This window comes from Echeneis naucrates, chromosome 23 (genome assembly GCF_900963305.1).
Source record: "Echeneis naucrates chromosome 23, fEcheNa1.1, whole genome shotgun sequence".
Lineage (NCBI taxonomy): Eukaryota > Metazoa > Chordata > Actinopteri > Carangiformes > Echeneidae > Echeneis > Echeneis naucrates.
This window is the reverse complement of record NC_042533.1, coordinates 236931-255036: the sequence shown is the minus strand read 5'-3', so window position 1 is coordinate 255036 and position 18106 is coordinate 236931. Positions and strand designations below refer to the sequence as shown.

Below are 18106 nucleotides of genomic sequence, written 5' to 3'. Positions count from 1 at the left end.
TTCCTTTGTTTCCTTTTATGCTTAATAAACACAAACAGGAAACTGTAACTGCAACATTTTATTTGTTCAACACGCACATTAAAACTGTGACAGTGATCCAGATCATCCCTCAAATCTTAAATGACACAAATGCACAAAAATGGCACCAATGACGACACATCTGAGCAACAAACACGAAGCTAGAGAACAAATCGTAGACGTGAAAAGCTGAGCTTCACCTGCACGTCCTTTTTTTTGACAGCCGTACTGTAGTGCGGTTCTCACGCCTCAGGCCAGGTTCTCAGAGTCCACGTGATGCCGCCGGGCATCTGACTCTTGAGGCCACGAGGCGCCAAGATAGAGATGAGAACTCGGGTCGAGATGATTCACAAACACAACAACTTTTAAAAAAACAAACTCTAAAGCAACATTTCCACAAAAGTTACCGTGAAGTGACGAGCAGAAACAGAACAGTTAGCATAGCATTATGTACAGTACGTCTGCGGAGCCCGGTCCAGATCAAGTGGCGCCCACAGGACCCGACCTGCCAGGTCCAGACTTCAGGTAGTTGAACCACAAGGCAACGATGACAAATCAGTTTAAGTGAACTTTTTGTTTTTAAAACATTCGTTAGTTTAAATTTTCAACAAATGGAATACAAGATGGCGTCAAATTAACGAAACAGCTTCTTTTTAAGTAAAATTGGAACAAACACATTTTGATATAAAAAGATGCATCAAATTATGAGATTTAAAAAAAATTGATAAATGCAAAACTAATTTGAATTTATTTCTGGATTGATTAATAGTAAACTGAACTATTGAGAAATACAGTTAGTTGAAGAAAAACTTGTTTTCATAGGAAACTATTTTCAAATTAAGGCTAATTATAAATGTGACTTTTCACAAGAAACGTTTCAACATAATAGCCTGACAGCTGGTCCACTCAGGTGCTGAACTGGAAATTTAAGAGAAAATGTTGACTCACCGTGAACCAACAAATAAAAGATTTAAAATGTGTTTGTTCCAAACCTTCTGCTGGGCTCTTATTTTGATGACACCCTGTACTTCCTGAATGGAGGGAGAAGCTGTGGGGTCAAAGGTCACCACTCATCTGTTCAGACATTCTCAGGAGTTTCGGTAGAAAATAAAAAAATTTAAAAATCATCTTAAAGACATTTGATATGACGACATGACGCGTCAGGAAGTGACATCACAACTACAACTACTCAGCTTGAGACGCATTGGACGTGAGCCGTCGTGACGAGAATGGAGCCTGCTCTTAAATTGTGATGCATTCACTGACACTGCTATCATCAACTCTTATTGTGAAACCAGAACCAGAGAAATAAACAGGAGCAGCAGAGACAGTGAATGCACCACGTGACAGGACTGATCCAGTTCGGGGCTCGGGTCGGGTTTTCGGTCATTTCCTGACAGCATCATGAAGGCAAGTGGAGCTCGTCGTTTCTTGGTAGTTTCACTTTCTCGTCCGTCCTCAGATTTGATCAGTTTTTCTGCCGTTTGTTGCAGAAACTTCAGACCTCTGCGTCTTCAGTTGAGGCAGATTCTTCAGTGCAAATACAAACTACAGCTCTACAACCACAGTCTCTAAAGTCTAAACTGACCTTGAATGCCTCGCGGCTGCAGCACGAGGTCCTCGCCGTTTGTTTCCTCCACTGAGTTTGTGACATAGCAAACATTCAAGTTCGTCCTCCGAGATTCGATGGATAAAAACATCTGATTGAAGCAGAATCTTCATCATCAGCTGCTTGAATCCAGTTTCAGGTGATTCGTCGACGGAAACAGAAAAAACATCTCAGTCGTTCTTAGTGTTTGAAGGAAAAGACAGAAATGAATGAATTAAAACCTTAGAGTTGTCGAAACGTTTGTGCTCTTCGTTTGTTGGTCCGAACTTGTTTCAGTGTGTTTCTTGGAGCAGCAGCCATCGGTGTCACCGTTTGGCGCATTTGGCAGTGAAACGTGGAAATCCGCCACCACCGGAGGCAGGAACGGCAGGACGGCGAACACAAAGAAGGATGAAACGGGACGGACGGAGGAAGGGCCGACATGTTTGCTGGTTTTTAAGCGACTCCTGAGATTAAAAACAAATAAAAAGAAAAAGTGCTGACTCAGCTCCGTCCACTGAACGAGGACAGACACAGTGAAGACATCCAATCAGCAGACAGAGCTCGTTCACGCTCCTCCCAGCAGTCCAGAAGGTGGGTCGCGGTCGAACGTGACGGCTCCTTAAGGAAAAACTTTGCCACGTTCGAAAACAAACTAAAAACTGTTTTTTCTCGTGACATTCGGCCACTTTGATTTTGAAACTGACGATGAAGCAAATCATCTTCTGCGGAGGATGGAAGCCTGAAGCTCAGGAGGTCGGCGTGTTCACAGCCTGCAAGACGAGGAGCAGGGAGGAGCCGCACGTTTACTGTCTGCGGGACAAACAAGCTCTGATCTGATGCTGGAAGAAACATCTGGACTCACGTCTGGAGGAGACATCTTTATGTCTTGCTGGCGTTTTCATAGATGACGTCGGAGGTGACGGACTGCTGCTTCTTCTTCTGCCACATCAACAGGACGCACTGATGGATGAACACGTACTGCTCCTGAAGGAGGAGAACAACTTTAGTCACATGATCGACCTGCGTATCCCAGAATACATTAAAACCTTCAAACTGAATCGGTTCTGATCAGTTCCGATTGGCCCTGGATCAGTGAACCATGGCGCCCTCACCTCGGTCTGGACCATGGACAGACGGTGTGACCTCATCTCGGACACCATGCCGAGGATGTCAGCAAACTCGTGTTCTCTAATGTGCTGCATCAGACGGTCCAGAGCGATGAAAGTCCCGGTCCGGCCGACTCCAGCACTGAAGACCACAGACCACATCAGGAAATGACATCATCAGTTAACTCAGCTTCAATGGCTCTGAGCCGACTTCCCGTTCAGGGACTCAGAGCTTCCGATCAGCAGGACATTAAAAGCCAGAAGCAGAACCAAAAATCAATGTGTGAGAGCGGGAACTGGAGGACCTGGTCTGAGACCAGGACCGACTCTGACCTGCAGTGGACCACAATGGGGTCTTTAGTCCTGTTGGCCTGCTGACGGACGATGAGGACAAACTGCAGGATGCTCTCGATGGCGTTGACTGTGGGGACGCCGTGATCTGGCCATGAGGTGTAGTTCAGGTGGAGGACGTCCTGGGTCTCGTCAGCCTGCAGGGAGTGACACACACTATGACTCCGCAGAACTACGAGAGATCGGAGCTGCCAAAAATGTAACTGGGAGTAGATTAAAGTTTAGATTCTCAGAGTGCTTTTGTCTTCATCATGATAAAGAGCAGACTGATCAGTCATTGGTTGAGTTCAGGAGCCATTGGACTCCCCACGGGCCGCCGGCCTCTGGTTGGTCCACTCACGTATCCTAGCCTGAACTTTCTGATGGTCCACTCCGGAGCTTCGGCCTCCGACAGCATCTCCACGCTGATCTCTCCGTACATCACCGGCTCGTCTGTGAATGGCCAATAGTGATCGCACTTAACCTGGAAACACGAGTGGCCTCAGTTAGTGTCCCCTCCAACCAACCGACCAATCAGGACGTCCCACTGACGCGGCTTTAAACCTCCAGACGAATCACAGCTTTCTGGAAAAGTTGATCTTCAGAAAAAGAAGAACTTTTCCAGGAAATTCTGATGTTTACAGATTCGCCTGTACATCACGCAACTCACCCGGCGGCGTTCGTTACACTGAGTCAGCATCACGATGATCGACGACTTCTGCTGCAAAACCATCTGCCAGAAATCGTTCCTAGTCTCTGGCAGCGGACCCTGAGTGGCGATGTACTCCTTAACATGCTTGTATCCCTGAGAGGGAAACACACAGATGCACACAGACACATGCAGTGTCACTGCTACATCGACAGCTGCTTCGTGTCAATGAATGAACAGTTCAGACTAGCTGTTAAAGATTTTGTTCCTGAATCGTCACAATAAAATGGTGGAAATGTTTTAACTTGATTAAAGATAAATGGTGGCTTACCGGGATGAAGTTGGCGTTGATATAATCAGAACCTTCGTCGTTGTGCAGCGAAATCAGCTTCACACGACTGAAATCGTCTGGGGGGGGCAGTTAAATATTATTATTTAACTGCATCAGAATCATTTTAATGATAGCGTCACAAACAGGAAGTGATCTCACATGGCAGGATGTTGGTGTATCTGTTCTTGGGCCTGTTGACAGGCAGGTCTGCGGCATCGTGGGAAAGATCCAGGCCGACGCTCTTCAGCTCCTGAAGTCAGAAATAACATGAATCAGGTCCATGTCTGCAGAGTTCTGGTCCTGATGTTCAGGTGGACTCACCTCAAACTGCAGGGAGAACTTGTAGGCGGAGTCTTTGCTCATTTCTTTGAAATAGGCATCAAAGTCGTCGAGCTGGACGGGACTGAAAACGAGAAGACAAACAGGAAACACAACAAACTTAGAATCTTCACGTTTCCTCTGAAAGTCGGAAAGTTTTTCAGGATCTGTTTCCTGTTAAAGATGAAGAGATGAAACTCAGTCTAGTTCAAAAGACTCTTTTTAAGGATCCCACATTTCCTCCGTCTGGAGTTTAAACTCAGTCTGACTTTAATCTTCTGGGATAATCTACTTGTTTCCTTTTTTTCTGGCTGAAAGCTGAAATTAGTGTGAAGGCAACAAACAAACACACAAACCAAAGTGATGGAGCCACACGTCATTTAGTCTGGTTACCTTGTTAGCTTCCGTTTCTTTAAAGCGGTCTTGCTCCTATAAAATACACACATGTACATTTTTGTCATTATGATGTCATCGATCAGTAACGACAGGAAGTGTAAATAATTAATTTTTACGTTTCTCAGACACGTTTCTGTAAGACATTCAGGGCTCGACCGACATTTTAAACCTTCAGACATTAAATAAGTCAAATATTCTGTTTTTTTTTTGTATTTTAAGAATAAAATTAAAAAAAACAACAACAACAAAAAAAAACTTGATAACATTTGGTGGCCGCCAATATGAAAAGGCTATAATTTCATGGTAAATGAAAAAGTAAAAGATATTACATCAGCTTATTCATCATGTTTTTCCACTCGTTTCTTTTGATAGTTCATATAAACAAATAAAAATCTTTCCTATATTGGAAATTCAGCTGTTCATTGTAATTTATTTAATATTTGACTGACATGTATCCTAATTATTATTTATTAATAATCTTTTTATTATTTATTTCATTACAAATGAGACAAAAATTTGACAAAATTCATACTCAAAAGAACCTTTAAGTATAACTATGAAATTAAATAGTTGGTTATTCTTTCATAGGTGAATGTTTTCACATTTGGAGTTTTGGACAATGATCTAAAACGTTCCATAATAAGTATAAATAATAATAATATAAAGTATATAATATAAATATATAATATAATATAAAGTATAAAAGCTCAATTTTTACTTTTCATACTAAATAAATGAGTTTATTTGTTTTTTATTTTTGGTTGGTTCGTTTGTTTCAGTTTGTCAAAACAACAAAACCATAAATATATATATATATATATAATAACATTTTAACTTGATTTCATTTCTATATTGGCAGCTCTGAACTTAATCAAAAGTAAATTCTCGATCAAACCCCAAAATCTCACAATGAAACGTTAAAAAAAAAAAAAAAAAAAAAACATGCTCAGAAACATGCTTTTCATCTAGAACTGCCTCCAAACTATTTAATGCAAACATGCATTTTTTACATTTATGTTTTCATTCTTTCAGTTAAATCTGTTTTTATTGATCCCGATTTTATTAAAAATCAGAGAAGAAATCTGAAACATGCACAACAACATCTACACTAACACAAACAGACCACACACAAAGCACAAACAGACAAACAAACACACTGACTGACACTGAAGAGCAAAGCCAGCGTTAGAATCAACGTTAGCATCATGCTACATCCAACATGTTAGTGACACTGATGGACCACAGACAGCATCAGGAGACAAAGTTCATCTGCTGACTTCCTGTTTTCTGGAATTCAACTTAAAACTCATTTTTAGGTGAAACTTTGAAGATAAAAGTCTGGTGGTATTCTCCATTTCCCCCTTTGTTCTCTCACGCACACACACGCGCACACACACACACACACACACACACACACACACCAGACTGATTTAGGGGGTCAGAGGTCAGAGGGGAACCAAAGGTCACTCCTGGTGATCCCTGATTGGTTCTTCAACATTAAGAACTCTGAATCTGACCAAATTAATTCATTTAATTTGATCTAATTTAACAACCCCTCTGTGACCTCTATCAGCTGTTTCTGTCAGACTTTAAATCATCAGAGCCGGAAATAGTTTTATTTTGGTAGAGTGATTTTATCAGGTCTGACTTCCTGTTGATCATAAATCTAAACGGTCCTTCTCAATAATCAAATATTAGCTACAGTTTATTTATCTGCTGAATATTTCTGTGTTCGGCAGCAGGATCTGATTTTAGAAATTGTTTCTCAATTTACATTTGTAATGAACAATATATAAAAACTCAGCAGTGGGTGTATAAATATTCTGTAAAAGCTTTCGTGGGATTAGATGAAAATATTGAATAACACCAGACTTGTGAGTGAAGTGTGAGCAGTTTGAGGTCACCTGGTAAAAAGGAGAAACAATGTCTGACCAACGCTGAGCTGTGGCTCATGCTCCTGACAGGCCAACGCTTACTTACCACGGATTAATATAAAAAGCCAAAAGATAGTCAGTCCAAAGGCAGGATGGCAGGAGGGTAAGGAAGGCAAAGAGGCTTCTTCGCCTGAAGGGGTTCAAATAAAAAATACAAATAAAAACAGGAAAGATGAAGAGAAACAGACACCAGGGGGTGACAGAACATGGTGCTTCATTAGTAAAGAGCTCAGAGTTAAAGCTTCATGCAGAGACAGTCCCCTCCTCCTCTGCAGGACAACAGGCGTCTGTTCGCTGTCGGACATCAATGGCTGCACTGTCTGATTTAAATAACCTCCAGCCCGAGTCTGTGACATCACTGCGTCCTCCCGGCCAGTCCCACAATGCAACACTCACCCAGGACCACTGCAGTCTGAACAGTCTGCGGCTTGTCACACACGGTGACGTCAAAATGCCACCTGCACTGACCTGTGACCTCATAAACCTCCATGACCCCACCGATGCAGATTCCCAAACACCTCAAACCTTCGTAGCCTGGTCCAAGACCCAGACCCAGATCAGGACTGGAACTTCATCAAAAATATCTGAGAAGTTTTGGTGAACTTGTTCATTCAGTTCAGTCTGAATTTTAACCAAACTTTGGTTGTGACATGAGGAGTTTTAAACTCAGCTGCTGAAAACCTGCACTTTTTAAAATGGACCCAACTTTATTTTGAAAATGTTCAGAAAACTGCGATCTTCCAGAATCAGATAAAAACCTGCGACAGACGTTCAACGGAGAACCAGCCAACTCTTCAGGAGTTCTGCTCATTCTTTGGAGCAGTAATGATGAAAAATCAGCTCCAAATATCTGATTGTCGTTATTCTGTCAATACAATAAACTCAGAAACATACAGGACTGATCCAGAGACTCTGATTGGCTGTGACACCACACACCGCAGATGCAACTCTAGACGTCACTATCAAAGATGGAGGACAGGCTTTTAGAAAGGAATCCATCAGGGGAAATAAGACAAGACCTGGTGTCCACTGAGGATCTGCAGACCAGAGTTTGAAAACCACCACTGCTAATGTTCACTATTTTACATATTAATGGTGAAAATCTTCTCGCACATTGATGTGCATCAGTGGTGACATCATCACATGGCGCAGTCGAAGCAGAAACAGAGACTGTGGCGGACATTTAGTGATGGAGTCAGAGAGGAGCAGATGGAGGTGATGCCTTCACTGACCGTCTTTCAGCCGTTATATTAATCACTCTAATGAACGAGTCTGATCAGATGATCTGCGTTCACAGTTGGATTTTAACTGGGCTGTCCCTTTTAATCTGAGATTACTTCCTGATCTTTCATCAGCGACAAACTGAGGGGGGCGGGGGGAAGGGGGGATCATCATCATCATCCTCCTGACAGGCATTAAAGCGCCTCAGCTGAGCTGAAGTCTGCAGCTACACATCCAAATCCCTGATCTGCCTCCTCAGCTGCTAATCTGCCCGGGGGGGTCACAGTGAAGATGAACAGACAGACTGGGGGCGGAGCTGGGGGCGGGACTTACCAGTTGTAAGGAAGTTTTCCGTCTCTTTCAAATGAGGCGAAGTTGACGAATGTTTCTGCTCCACATTCCCTGAAGCACAGAAGAAGCAGGAAGTGAAAAATATCTGATGACTCAGTGATAAAAAACAGGAAGTGAGCTGTAAACGTGCGTCTGATTTATTTATTTACTGACAGAGCAAATAATAAAGTTCACACAAATCTGAAGAACTATCTGCTATTTGTGTGTAAAGTTTTGATACAAATGAAAAAAGATGACAAAGGTTTGAATGCTGTGTTAACCTCCTGGCCATGTTTTGGGTCGTCTAGACAATACTACATTTTTCTCTACAAGGGTCTGGTGTCCACATATGAGGCCATTATACTTCCACTTAGTGGTGGCAGAAGGGTATAAAACTAAGACATTAGATTCAAGATGACCAACAACACACCTGAAAGAGAACTTAAAATTACATGGCAGGCAGGAGTTTGGCTCTTAGGAGGTTAAGATGTTTTGTATTTTGTGTTGATCCTTTTGGGTTTTATGGGGGAAACTAGTTTCAGCTGAACTCAGTTCACTGTTTGATGTTTAACAGGACTCATAATCAACTCAAAATAACCTAACAACACAAAATTACAAAATCATCTAATTCTCTTCAGTGTTTAAAGTCATTGTTTTGACAAAATTTGGTTAAAACTGAACATTTTTATTGGCTGCTAAAGAACATGAGCCGAGTTTGTTCTTCACCACATTTTTGCTGGAAATAGATGTTGAAACTAAAAAATAGTTGAAGTCACAAAATTTTAATTTCATTTAGAGGAAGAAGTCAGAAACTACAGAAGTCTTTGTGAAACTGAAAATCTGAATATAGGCCAAAAGTTTCGTTAAAGTCTCATCAGATAATAAAATACAACAAAACCAAGACACAGAAACAAAAGTCTGTTTTCAGCGCAGAGACAGAACTGAACCCTTCTATGAGGATGAGCTGGACGAAGACGATGAAGATGAGCGTACCTGGTCATCTGCAGGTGTTTCTTTCGGAGGACGAGCAAGAAGAGGACGAGCAGACTGATGAGCAGGACGCTAAGGACGGCGAGAGCCGAGATGGCTGCCACGCTTGGGTTCATCTCTTTAGCTGCAGACAGGAAAAAGGTTACAGGGGATCAAAATCTGTAAAACCTCAATTTGACGTTAAGATTTCAATGTGACAACATTCAAAATTTTTTCATTTTTATTCCATCCACTTTTTTTTTTTTTTTTTACATTTTCATCTTTAACTTTCAGTTTTTCTCTCATAATACATAAAAACAAATATAAAAACAAACACATGATAATAATCTATGAATATGAATGCAGATTGATTGTGAACAGTCTAAATATTCTGATCTTTGCAGAAATGAAAATATTTAGTTTTCAGGTTTGTTTGTTTTTTGGGGCTCTGGTCTGGTACCGGTGAGACGGCGCCCCCTACCTGTGGTGCTGATGCTGATGTGTGCAGGTTTGCTCGGGCTGCTGTAACTGAAGCTAGTGACGCTGCAGTTGTAGGATGACGACGGCGTCAAACCAGAGACCGTCACCACATGAGAGGATGCCACCTGAGGCTCCCGGGCCTGATAGGGACGCACGCTTCATCATCATTATCATCATCATCAACATTGTGGAGTTAGAACTTCCTCTAACAGGAATTTGACCAACGACCAGCTGACCTGAGAGATGACACCTCAAAAAATCTGCTGCTGATTCTGAATATTAAATTTTGACCTAAATTAGGATTTTTGGTTTTCTGCTGAACCCAAATTTGAAATCAAAGAAGAAGCTTTTTCCACAGCTGAGATGTGTCCTCCCTTCAGCTCCTCGTTTCCTACCTTCAGCTCCTTTTTTCCTCCAGATTGACGACACACCACCTGGTAATAATCTGCCACGCCGTCCTCGGTCCACAGCAGAGTCACGGACGAGTGGGTGGCATTGACGGCGAACAGAGACCTGGGGGGAGCTGGCTCTGCAGGAAACAGAGGTTTGATTAAAGCCCGAATTCGTGTTCAGGTCGGTGGTGAGCTGAGAAACTGACACTTCCTGTCACGACCAAAATACTGCAGCTCAGATGAGGAAGTGGAAACATGAAGTTTCATATTCACTTTGTGGCTAAAACAACACTTACAGGAGCTCAGGACCCAGTCTGTCTGTCCTGATCTGTTCTGGCCTGTCCTGGTCTATGCACCCCCCAAATGTCTTCCCCCGATGTGAAAAGGCTAATGCTAATAAGCCTTACTGATATGAAGAAACCCTGTGTGCTTGTATGTGTGAATGTGTGTGGTTGTCTGACCCAGTTTGATGATGTTGGGCAGTGATGTGTTCCTGCTTCTCTCAGTACATGCCGTCACCGTCAGGTTGTAGATGTCACCTGGAGGGAGGGGCAGGCTGGCCCGCATCACATTACGGGTCACCTGACAGGGACAGACACACAGTGAGCCTTTTGGTTTCCTGTTTGAAAGTTTAAAAAACATTATGTTCGTAACAAAGGACAAAAAACAAATCCTCCAAAAATCCTGATGGTTTCTATCACAGGTCTGGGATCAAGACTGGGATCAGGGCCAGAGGAGGGAAACTGCTCAAATCCACCGACTCAGATATGAAAGGACAGACAGATGGATGGAGGACTCACATCCACTGAATAGCTTTTCTCAGGTCCCTTCTTTCCGATGGCAACGACCTGCCAATGAAGCATCCTGGAGTGTGACAGGTCGATGAAGAGCTCGCCGTATGTCCAGCGGACGTAGAGGACCCCATTAGCATAATCCACAGATGAAATGTGAGGAGCCTCAGGAGCTAAGATGGAGACAGTGACGGAAGGCGTTTAATGTGAAATATAAACAGGAAGTAGTAGCGGCTTAACAATTGATCAGTAAAAGTGATTGGAAATAAACAGAGCAGCCGGAAAAGTCACACAGCTGATGGCATCGATGATGTCAGTACCTGTGATGAAGCTCACAGTCGAGGTGTCACAGCAGCTGAGTGGCGGGTCACCCCACGTCACCATGGAAACACGGAAATTATAATACCAGGCGGGAAGCAGGTCGGTGACTCTCTGAGAGGAAACAGCTACGGTCAGATAGACACTGCTTAAAGGTCAAATCCAACAGGAGGGCGTGTCTCAGTTACCACAGAGGCAATGATGGAGGCGGTGGCGGCGATCTCATAGTAGGTGGTCCACTCCGACGCCAGAGTGACGGGATTGAAGAAGAAGGTCTGTAGGACATACTTCCTGAAGGCCACGTGGTACGGACGCTGCCAGCTCAAGATCACCGCCGTCGGACTCAGAGGATACACCGCCAGCTCCCGGACACCTGTGGGCTCTGACACGTCACATGACCACAGACACCATGTTCGTCAGGACTTAAAGAGACACATAGGTCAAATGTCAGACGACAGAGAGACAGAGACAGTCACCAATTTCAATGATGACGGGCTCAGATGGTGGGCTGATCAGAGGCCCGTTGGTGTGGAAAACAACGACCCGGTACTGAGCGCCTGGCGTCAGGTTGGAGATGATGTCACTGGTGGAGTTTTCCTGGGAAAGAAAAAACAAAGAGCAAAGAAGACAAAAAGGGTTTAATCTGTTAATGAATGATTTATTTATTAGAAACATTTGGAGGGTGAAGGTTTTATTCACATAAAGAATAAAGTTCTAATAAGAATAAAAAAAAAAGATAAAGTTGATTGATAAAAAAAAAATCATGTGAGGCTTTAAATGTTAAATTGTAGAAGTTAAGGGTTAGGGTCCGACAAAACCTCTGATGTTTCTAAAATATTTCATCTGATTTATTTTACTTTTTAAATATTCTGTTTTACAACATGTTGATTTCACTTGTCAGGACCAGACTAAGCCCAGACGAGGCTTCAGACCGGTCCGGTCCAGTACCTCGCTGCAGTAGGTGCTCTCCATCCTCTGGCTCATGCTGGGCTTCAGGCAGGTGGTGGAGACCACCGAAACCAGACTGCCGTTGTGGTTCTCGGAGGATGAAGCCCATGACACGGCGGCGGTGCTGGAGTCCAGCAGGCGGACGCTGACGGCTTGAGGGCGCTCCCTCAGTTCTTCTAGCAGCTCGCCTCCAGGACCTGGGACAGGAAGACCACACAAAGCCCCTTTAGCCTCAGCGGTCAGTTGGTTGTGGTCTACGACTCTGAGGGTCGGCTGGTTCATTTAATCAGCAGAGCAATCAATTAATGAAAATGATGATTAGCTGTCATTTAGTCATTCTGAGAATTTAAACCTTTTTAAAAAAAAAAAAAAAAAAATCATGTAACACTCCCTAAAATACCTGAAAATGAATTTATATAGAAAATAGGTCGGGAACATAAAATGTACCAACAGGAAGTAAAAACTCTGATGGGGATGTTTTTTAAGGGGCGGGGCCACAGCGCTTGGCGGTCGTACCGAGGTAGAAGGTGAAACCAGAGTCGCTGGCACTCTCTCTGGGCTCACAGTTGCCTGATGAGCTCAGCGTGGTGACCTGGACTCGGTACGATCCCGGCTCCGTTAGCACCGTGAAGAACTCGTGAGTGTTTTCATCCACAGTCGCCATTTCTGTGGAGTTCCCTTTAAAACAGAACAGACTTTTTACATTCTGTGTTTGACTCACATTAGATTATTAGACTCATTTAAATCAGATTGTTTTTAACATCTTTGTATAAAAAGTCTTAATGTGACTAAAGAACATCAGATGGGTCTTTTTAAAATCAACTGTTATCTCCAAAAGTTAAAACATCATAGAAATGTTCAGGTTTTTCTTAATTTAATTCAAAAAGTTAAACTTTTTGAATTAAATTTAAGTGAAACTTAAAGTTGAAACTTAAATGTTGAATTTCAGGATCTTTATTGGTCTGAACTAAAACTGTTTTTTTTTTTCTTTCTTTGAACGAAACCAGAAAATATTAAAGTTTCACTTTTTCTAATTTCACGTTCATCCTCCTCTCTTCTTCTTTACTTCCTGTTTACCGTCTCTGTAGACATAGATATTGAAGCCATCATAACTGGTGGGGGGGCGGGGGGGTAGCCAGCGCAGCTCCAGCAGGATAGGGGGCAGTTTGGTCGGCAGGACGGGGGGCTCTGGGGACAGCCCCATGGCTGAACCCGGTTCGTTGGAGTCTTCGTACTCCGACACCACTGCGTTGACAAACTCCTCCTCCTCCCGGTCGGTGGGGGGCGGGTCAGTGGGATCCAGCCAGTAGCTCTGAGTCTCCACCTCTGTGGTCTGGTTGGTGCTCAGGTTGACAGGGGCCGCCCCCGTCAGGTTAAAGGGGAACTGAGTGGAAACTCTTGCTACCTCCTCAGACTCCTCCTCCTGCTCCTCCATCAGCAAGACGTCTCGAGTTTGGCGGGATGCTCGCCCAACTTCCTGGTTCCCTTCAGGACGGGCGCCTCCTGGCCCCGCCGTCGGGCTCAAGTGGACAATCTTATGGGAGATGTTGAGGGGGGGGTAGGGCACTGGGGGGTGGGGGGCAGATTTAATGATTCAACAGCAGAGGTCAAACACAACACAACACTCTCAGTAACACAGCACTGGTCTCACCTGTCCTATGGTGCACAGGTGTGTGTGTGATGTCACTGTGTGTGACCAGTGCACTCTGGGAAACAGTGACCTCAGAGATGAGCTGGAAGGTGATGTTGCGGTAACACACTCCAGGCAGCCAGTGTTTGAATACCGTCTTCCCTTTGTAGAAATCTGAGACAAAAGAAAAGACGGTTCAGAGACATCCACACGCTGAGACTCGTCTGACAGACCCACATGTGACCTCTGACCTTTGTAGAGCATCGAGCGCCTCTCTCGTCCTTCAGTGAAGCTGATGTTGACTCTGCTGAAGACATTTCCTGCTGGAGGCTCAATCTCAAACACCACACCGATCTCTGGAGCGTCTCTGTAGTCTGATATGTGGACGCTGCGCAGGGGGAGGGGCTCTGAGGAGACAGACATCACAGCTGGACTTACCTCATATCCAGAATCAGCTGATTCTGTCTGATCAGGTCAGACTCTGTTCTCTCTAGTCGGGGAGAGAAGCTCAGAAAACAAGAACTCACTAAAAACACCCTCTGAATGTTTCCTTCTTTTCCAAAGAAAAGTTCCTCTCATGTGTTTGGGCTGTTCTAGAGCTGACCTGAAATTTCTATCTTTATCTGATTGTTGTTCTTGATGTCACACTGAAATGAAAACCTGAACAAGGTCTGAGGTTCGAAGGACTCACTGGTGAGAACAGAGACTGTCTTTACTGGTCTGGACCAGGTCTGGCCCAGTCTGACCAGCAGCCCCACAGAGTAGCACAGACCGTGGAGGGACGTGTTGAACAGCACAGGCTCGCTGCTGTTCAGGAACTGCACCAGGACCTGACGTGGTTCTCCTGAGACCTTGGCTGCGTATGCTGTCACATTGTCCTGCAGGTCCGACGGCTCCAGGGTCGCCATCAACAACCCGCCATCGTCCACGGTGACAAGGAAGGTCAACGACCTCTGGAGAAAATGGCACAAAAACAGACGATCAGAGAGGATTCGTCATCCTCTTTGTAATCATCATCATCATCATCATCATCACTGAGAGCCTCTTTGTGCTAAGCTAGGCTAACAGTTCCCTCTGTTTCTACTCTTTGCACTATGCTAGGCTAACCACCCAGCTCTGCCTGCTGCTGTTTTTAAATATCACACAAACAGGAAACTGTGTTTTTTGGGAACTACTTTCAGCAGCGGACTGAGCCACAGTGAGTGTTCAAGGAAATGTGGACTATGAGTCCTGGTCCAGAAAAAAAACTGCAAGACCCATCAAGGCCCCCCTCCTCTCTCTCACAGAGTAAGAAAATCCATACCAATCCATTCATTCCATTTGCTCTATGGTTGCCATAGTAACAGAGATGAAAGGAGAGGCACAATTGGGCGGGAGAAGATGCCCATTACGTCTCCAACTCAGGACGACATGTCTGAATGTTAATGTTGTTATACTGTGGCGGCATCCACATACAGGAAGTGCTGTTTCTTTAAAGTCACTGAACACAAGATCTGCTCAACCAGGGGCCCTAAACGCCTCATGCTGCCTTCTAGTGTCCAGTCCAATACAAGAATACAAGCACACACATTCTCTGAACACACACACACACACACACACACACACGCCATTCTCAGAGTTGAATGGAGTATCTGACCCTGTCAATGGGGGGCGGGGTCAGGAGGTGGTGCCCTCAGGCAGCTGCCAAAGTTATTATGCAAACCTCCAGTTTCTGTGTGTCTTGGGGGGGGGGGGGGCAAAGGGTGTCAATTTAAAATGTTTCAGTGTGTTTCCAAACTACATCAATTAAAAGTTTAAGGTAAACAAATCTCAAAATATCTCTTTACCGCCATATTTAAACTGTGTTAGGATTAATCCTCATCGCTGAAAGTGCAACAAAAACCTGAGGATGTAATCAAAGGAAACACTGATCAACACACAAACACAGATCACTGACTGATCCACTCAGAGCAGAAAAACAAACAGTACACAACAGCAGCAGCAGTAAAGCAATAAATACAAAGAGACAACTAATCAGGTGAGCTGTTTCCTGCCTCAACTGTTGGTGGAAAAAAAGGTGCTAACAGTTAGCATCAGCTAGGTCCCCTCTTAATGTAGTCAGTTGTCTGGACTGGCAGCCTGCTCCCTGATTTTAGCCTAGCTTAGCATAAGGCCTGAGACAGGACGCAGCATCATGCTGCAGTCGACACCTTGTCTGACAAACTGTCAGCGCCCCCAGAGCATTTCATCAGAGCCCCCCCGCAACCAACTCACTGAAAGCAGCAATGGCTGCTTCTCCTCCCCCACCCCCCAAGAGAGGTGACAAGGATGAAGACTCAGATCTTCAATCTGTCTGTTATCAATAACGGATAACAGACAGATCAGGGATCGATCAGCTATCGATGACTCTCTGCTGATCAGGAATAAACTGGTCAGAAGACCGTCATGTCTGCATCACTAAGCTAAGCTAACGTGATAAAAACCAAAGATGGTTTCTAGGCAACTGAAGGGTGATGAGCTAATAATTTAGCATGTCTGCTAACAACCGTTTAGTGAGGCAGATAGTTAGCATAGATTGACTTAGTATGGTTTGTTTGGGCTGAACCAGGTCTCTGCTCTTCACCTGGACCAGAACCTGGTAAATTCAAAGCCTCAGACTGAGACCACATTAATCACATTAATCATCATAAGAGCAGCTGTTTGTGTGACTTTTCACACCATTTGACTTCCTGTTGTGTTTCCGTGATCTGCTGCAGCACAGACTCACAAACACTGTAAATACAAAATAAATATTAAATATAAAAGTCATCAGTGATTATCAATTACACTTTAATATTAGCTAAAGTGCATTAGCTCTGCAGCTAAATGGCTCATACAGGATGGAGATGATTGGTGATACTTTAAGCTTTAACTGAACTTTCTGCTAAATGACTAAACTTTCTGTTTCTTTGGCATCAGCAGTAAAATTCTGCTTGATTTGTTTCATTGTATTTTTTATTAATAAAATCTTATCGGTATAAATCTAGATAGATGTGTAGCTGCAGCCAAAACGCTGTTGGGGTGGAACATCACCATCAGACTGAACAAACAGGAAGCGGAGCTGATAAACGGTTATCGTTCGTCTGTGAGATTTCATGAAGAAACGGAGTGACCACCATCCACCACATCGCTGACATCACAGGAAATTATACCCTGAGCTCATCAGATCAAACAGGAAATCAACAGGAAGCAGCCCTTCCAGGTCTGACCCTAAACAGACCGACCAGGTGAACCCCGAGGGCCCCTGAGGGCTCCCAGGGCCTCCACTGTGATGAGAGAGGCATCAGCTCTGGACAGGAAGTGAAATGGATCCACGGGGGCCATTAAGGGTCCTGATGCTGAGCTCTGAGAACATCTGATAATGTCCCACCATGTCTGCTGCACTTGAACACAACACAGCTCCCAACATTTGGCCCCTGAAATCATGCAAACAGATTCAGTGCTGAGAAATCAATAATCACACAAGAATCTGACGTCATTCGTTACGTCACACCTGAGCAGGTGAATCTGAACCAGCTGAGATTCTCCGGAGAACGTGTGTGTCTGTGTGTTTGTTTGTGTCTAACTGACCCACTTTCTTCGGGACATCAAGCTGATTCTCTGCTGCACAGACACACACACACACACACAGACAAAGACAGACACACACAAAAAGACGCGCGCGCGCGCACACAGACAGACAGACAGACAGACAGACAGACAGACAGACAGACAGACAGACACACACACACACACACACACACACACACACACACACACACACACACACACACACCACCACCACCCCAACCCCCCGTATTGATGTGAACCGGCTCCCGAACAAAGCCCCGGTCCGCTGGGCCGGCTCCGGCCGGTCCTACCTGGAGGAGGCCGAGCAGGCTGACGGTGAGCAGCGGCTGGAGAAGCATCGTGTGTCGGTCAGAGTCTCAGAGCTCCGGGCTTTTCTGCGGATCCCCAAACAATGGCGGTTTCTCTGCAGCATTGGAGCGCGGAGCTCCGAATCGAGTCTGCCGTCTGAGTCTAACCTCTCTCCGCCTTCATCACCCTCCGGACGGACCGCAGCTCGAACCGGACCGGCTGTGATTCGGAGACAGGCGGCCGGGCCCCAGGGTCCATGCCGCGGCCTGGAGACGAGCGGGAGGTCGGTGTCGGTCAGCGGTGATGAAGCTGCTGCGGCGGCGTCGCCCCGCCCTGCGCTCCGGAGGCTGCACGAGACACACAGGTCCCCCCGCCCCCTCCTCCTCTTCATCATCATCTTCATCAGGACCAGGGAGTCATGAACGCGCTGATTATCAGCTGATCACTAATCAATAACAGTGACGTCAGTTTTCTGATC

The 18106-nt window shown here is 44.7% G+C and overlaps 1 protein-coding gene and 1 long non-coding RNA gene across 6 annotated transcripts; one reads left to right on the top strand and one right to left on the bottom strand.

Moving 5' to 3' along the window:
• Positions 1–43: 43 nt before the first annotated feature.
• On the bottom strand, positions 44–18101 carry ptpro (protein tyrosine phosphatase receptor type O). 5 transcript variants are annotated; one of them, XM_029494667.1, is made up of 27 exons: positions 17631–18101; positions 14444–14705; positions 14004–14159; positions 13774–13926; positions 13200–13688; positions 12639–12800; positions 12123–12319; positions 11651–11771; positions 11363–11556; positions 11177–11288; positions 10866–11029; positions 10527–10647; positions 10069–10202; positions 9675–9813; positions 9218–9338; positions 8228–8296; positions 6720–6803; positions 4737–4772; positions 4347–4428; positions 4185–4275; positions 4026–4102; positions 3716–3850; positions 3407–3529; positions 3049–3203; positions 2722–2857; positions 2472–2593; positions 44–2379 (listed from the first exon to the last, which is right to left on the bottom strand). In XM_029494667.1, the coding sequence occupies exons 1-26, from the start codon at positions 17676–17678 to the stop codon at positions 2489–2491; spliced, it is 3666 nt and encodes a 1221-aa protein (XP_029350527.1). In that variant the 5' UTR covers positions 17679–18101; the 3' UTR covers positions 44–2379; positions 2472–2488. The 5 variants fall into 5 exon arrangements, with proteins under 5 accessions (XP_029350527.1, XP_029350528.1, XP_029350529.1 ...); XM_029494668.1 differs by having other exon boundaries at positions 44–2073; XM_029494669.1 differs by lacking the exon at positions 4737–4772.
• On the top strand, positions 9695–12541 carry LOC115036501 (uncharacterized). Its single transcript, XR_003840412.1, has 2 exons — positions 9695–11810; positions 12076–12541. It is a non-coding gene; the product is annotated as an uncharacterized LOC115036501 (long non-coding RNA).
• Positions 18102–18106: the final 5 nt, after the last annotated feature.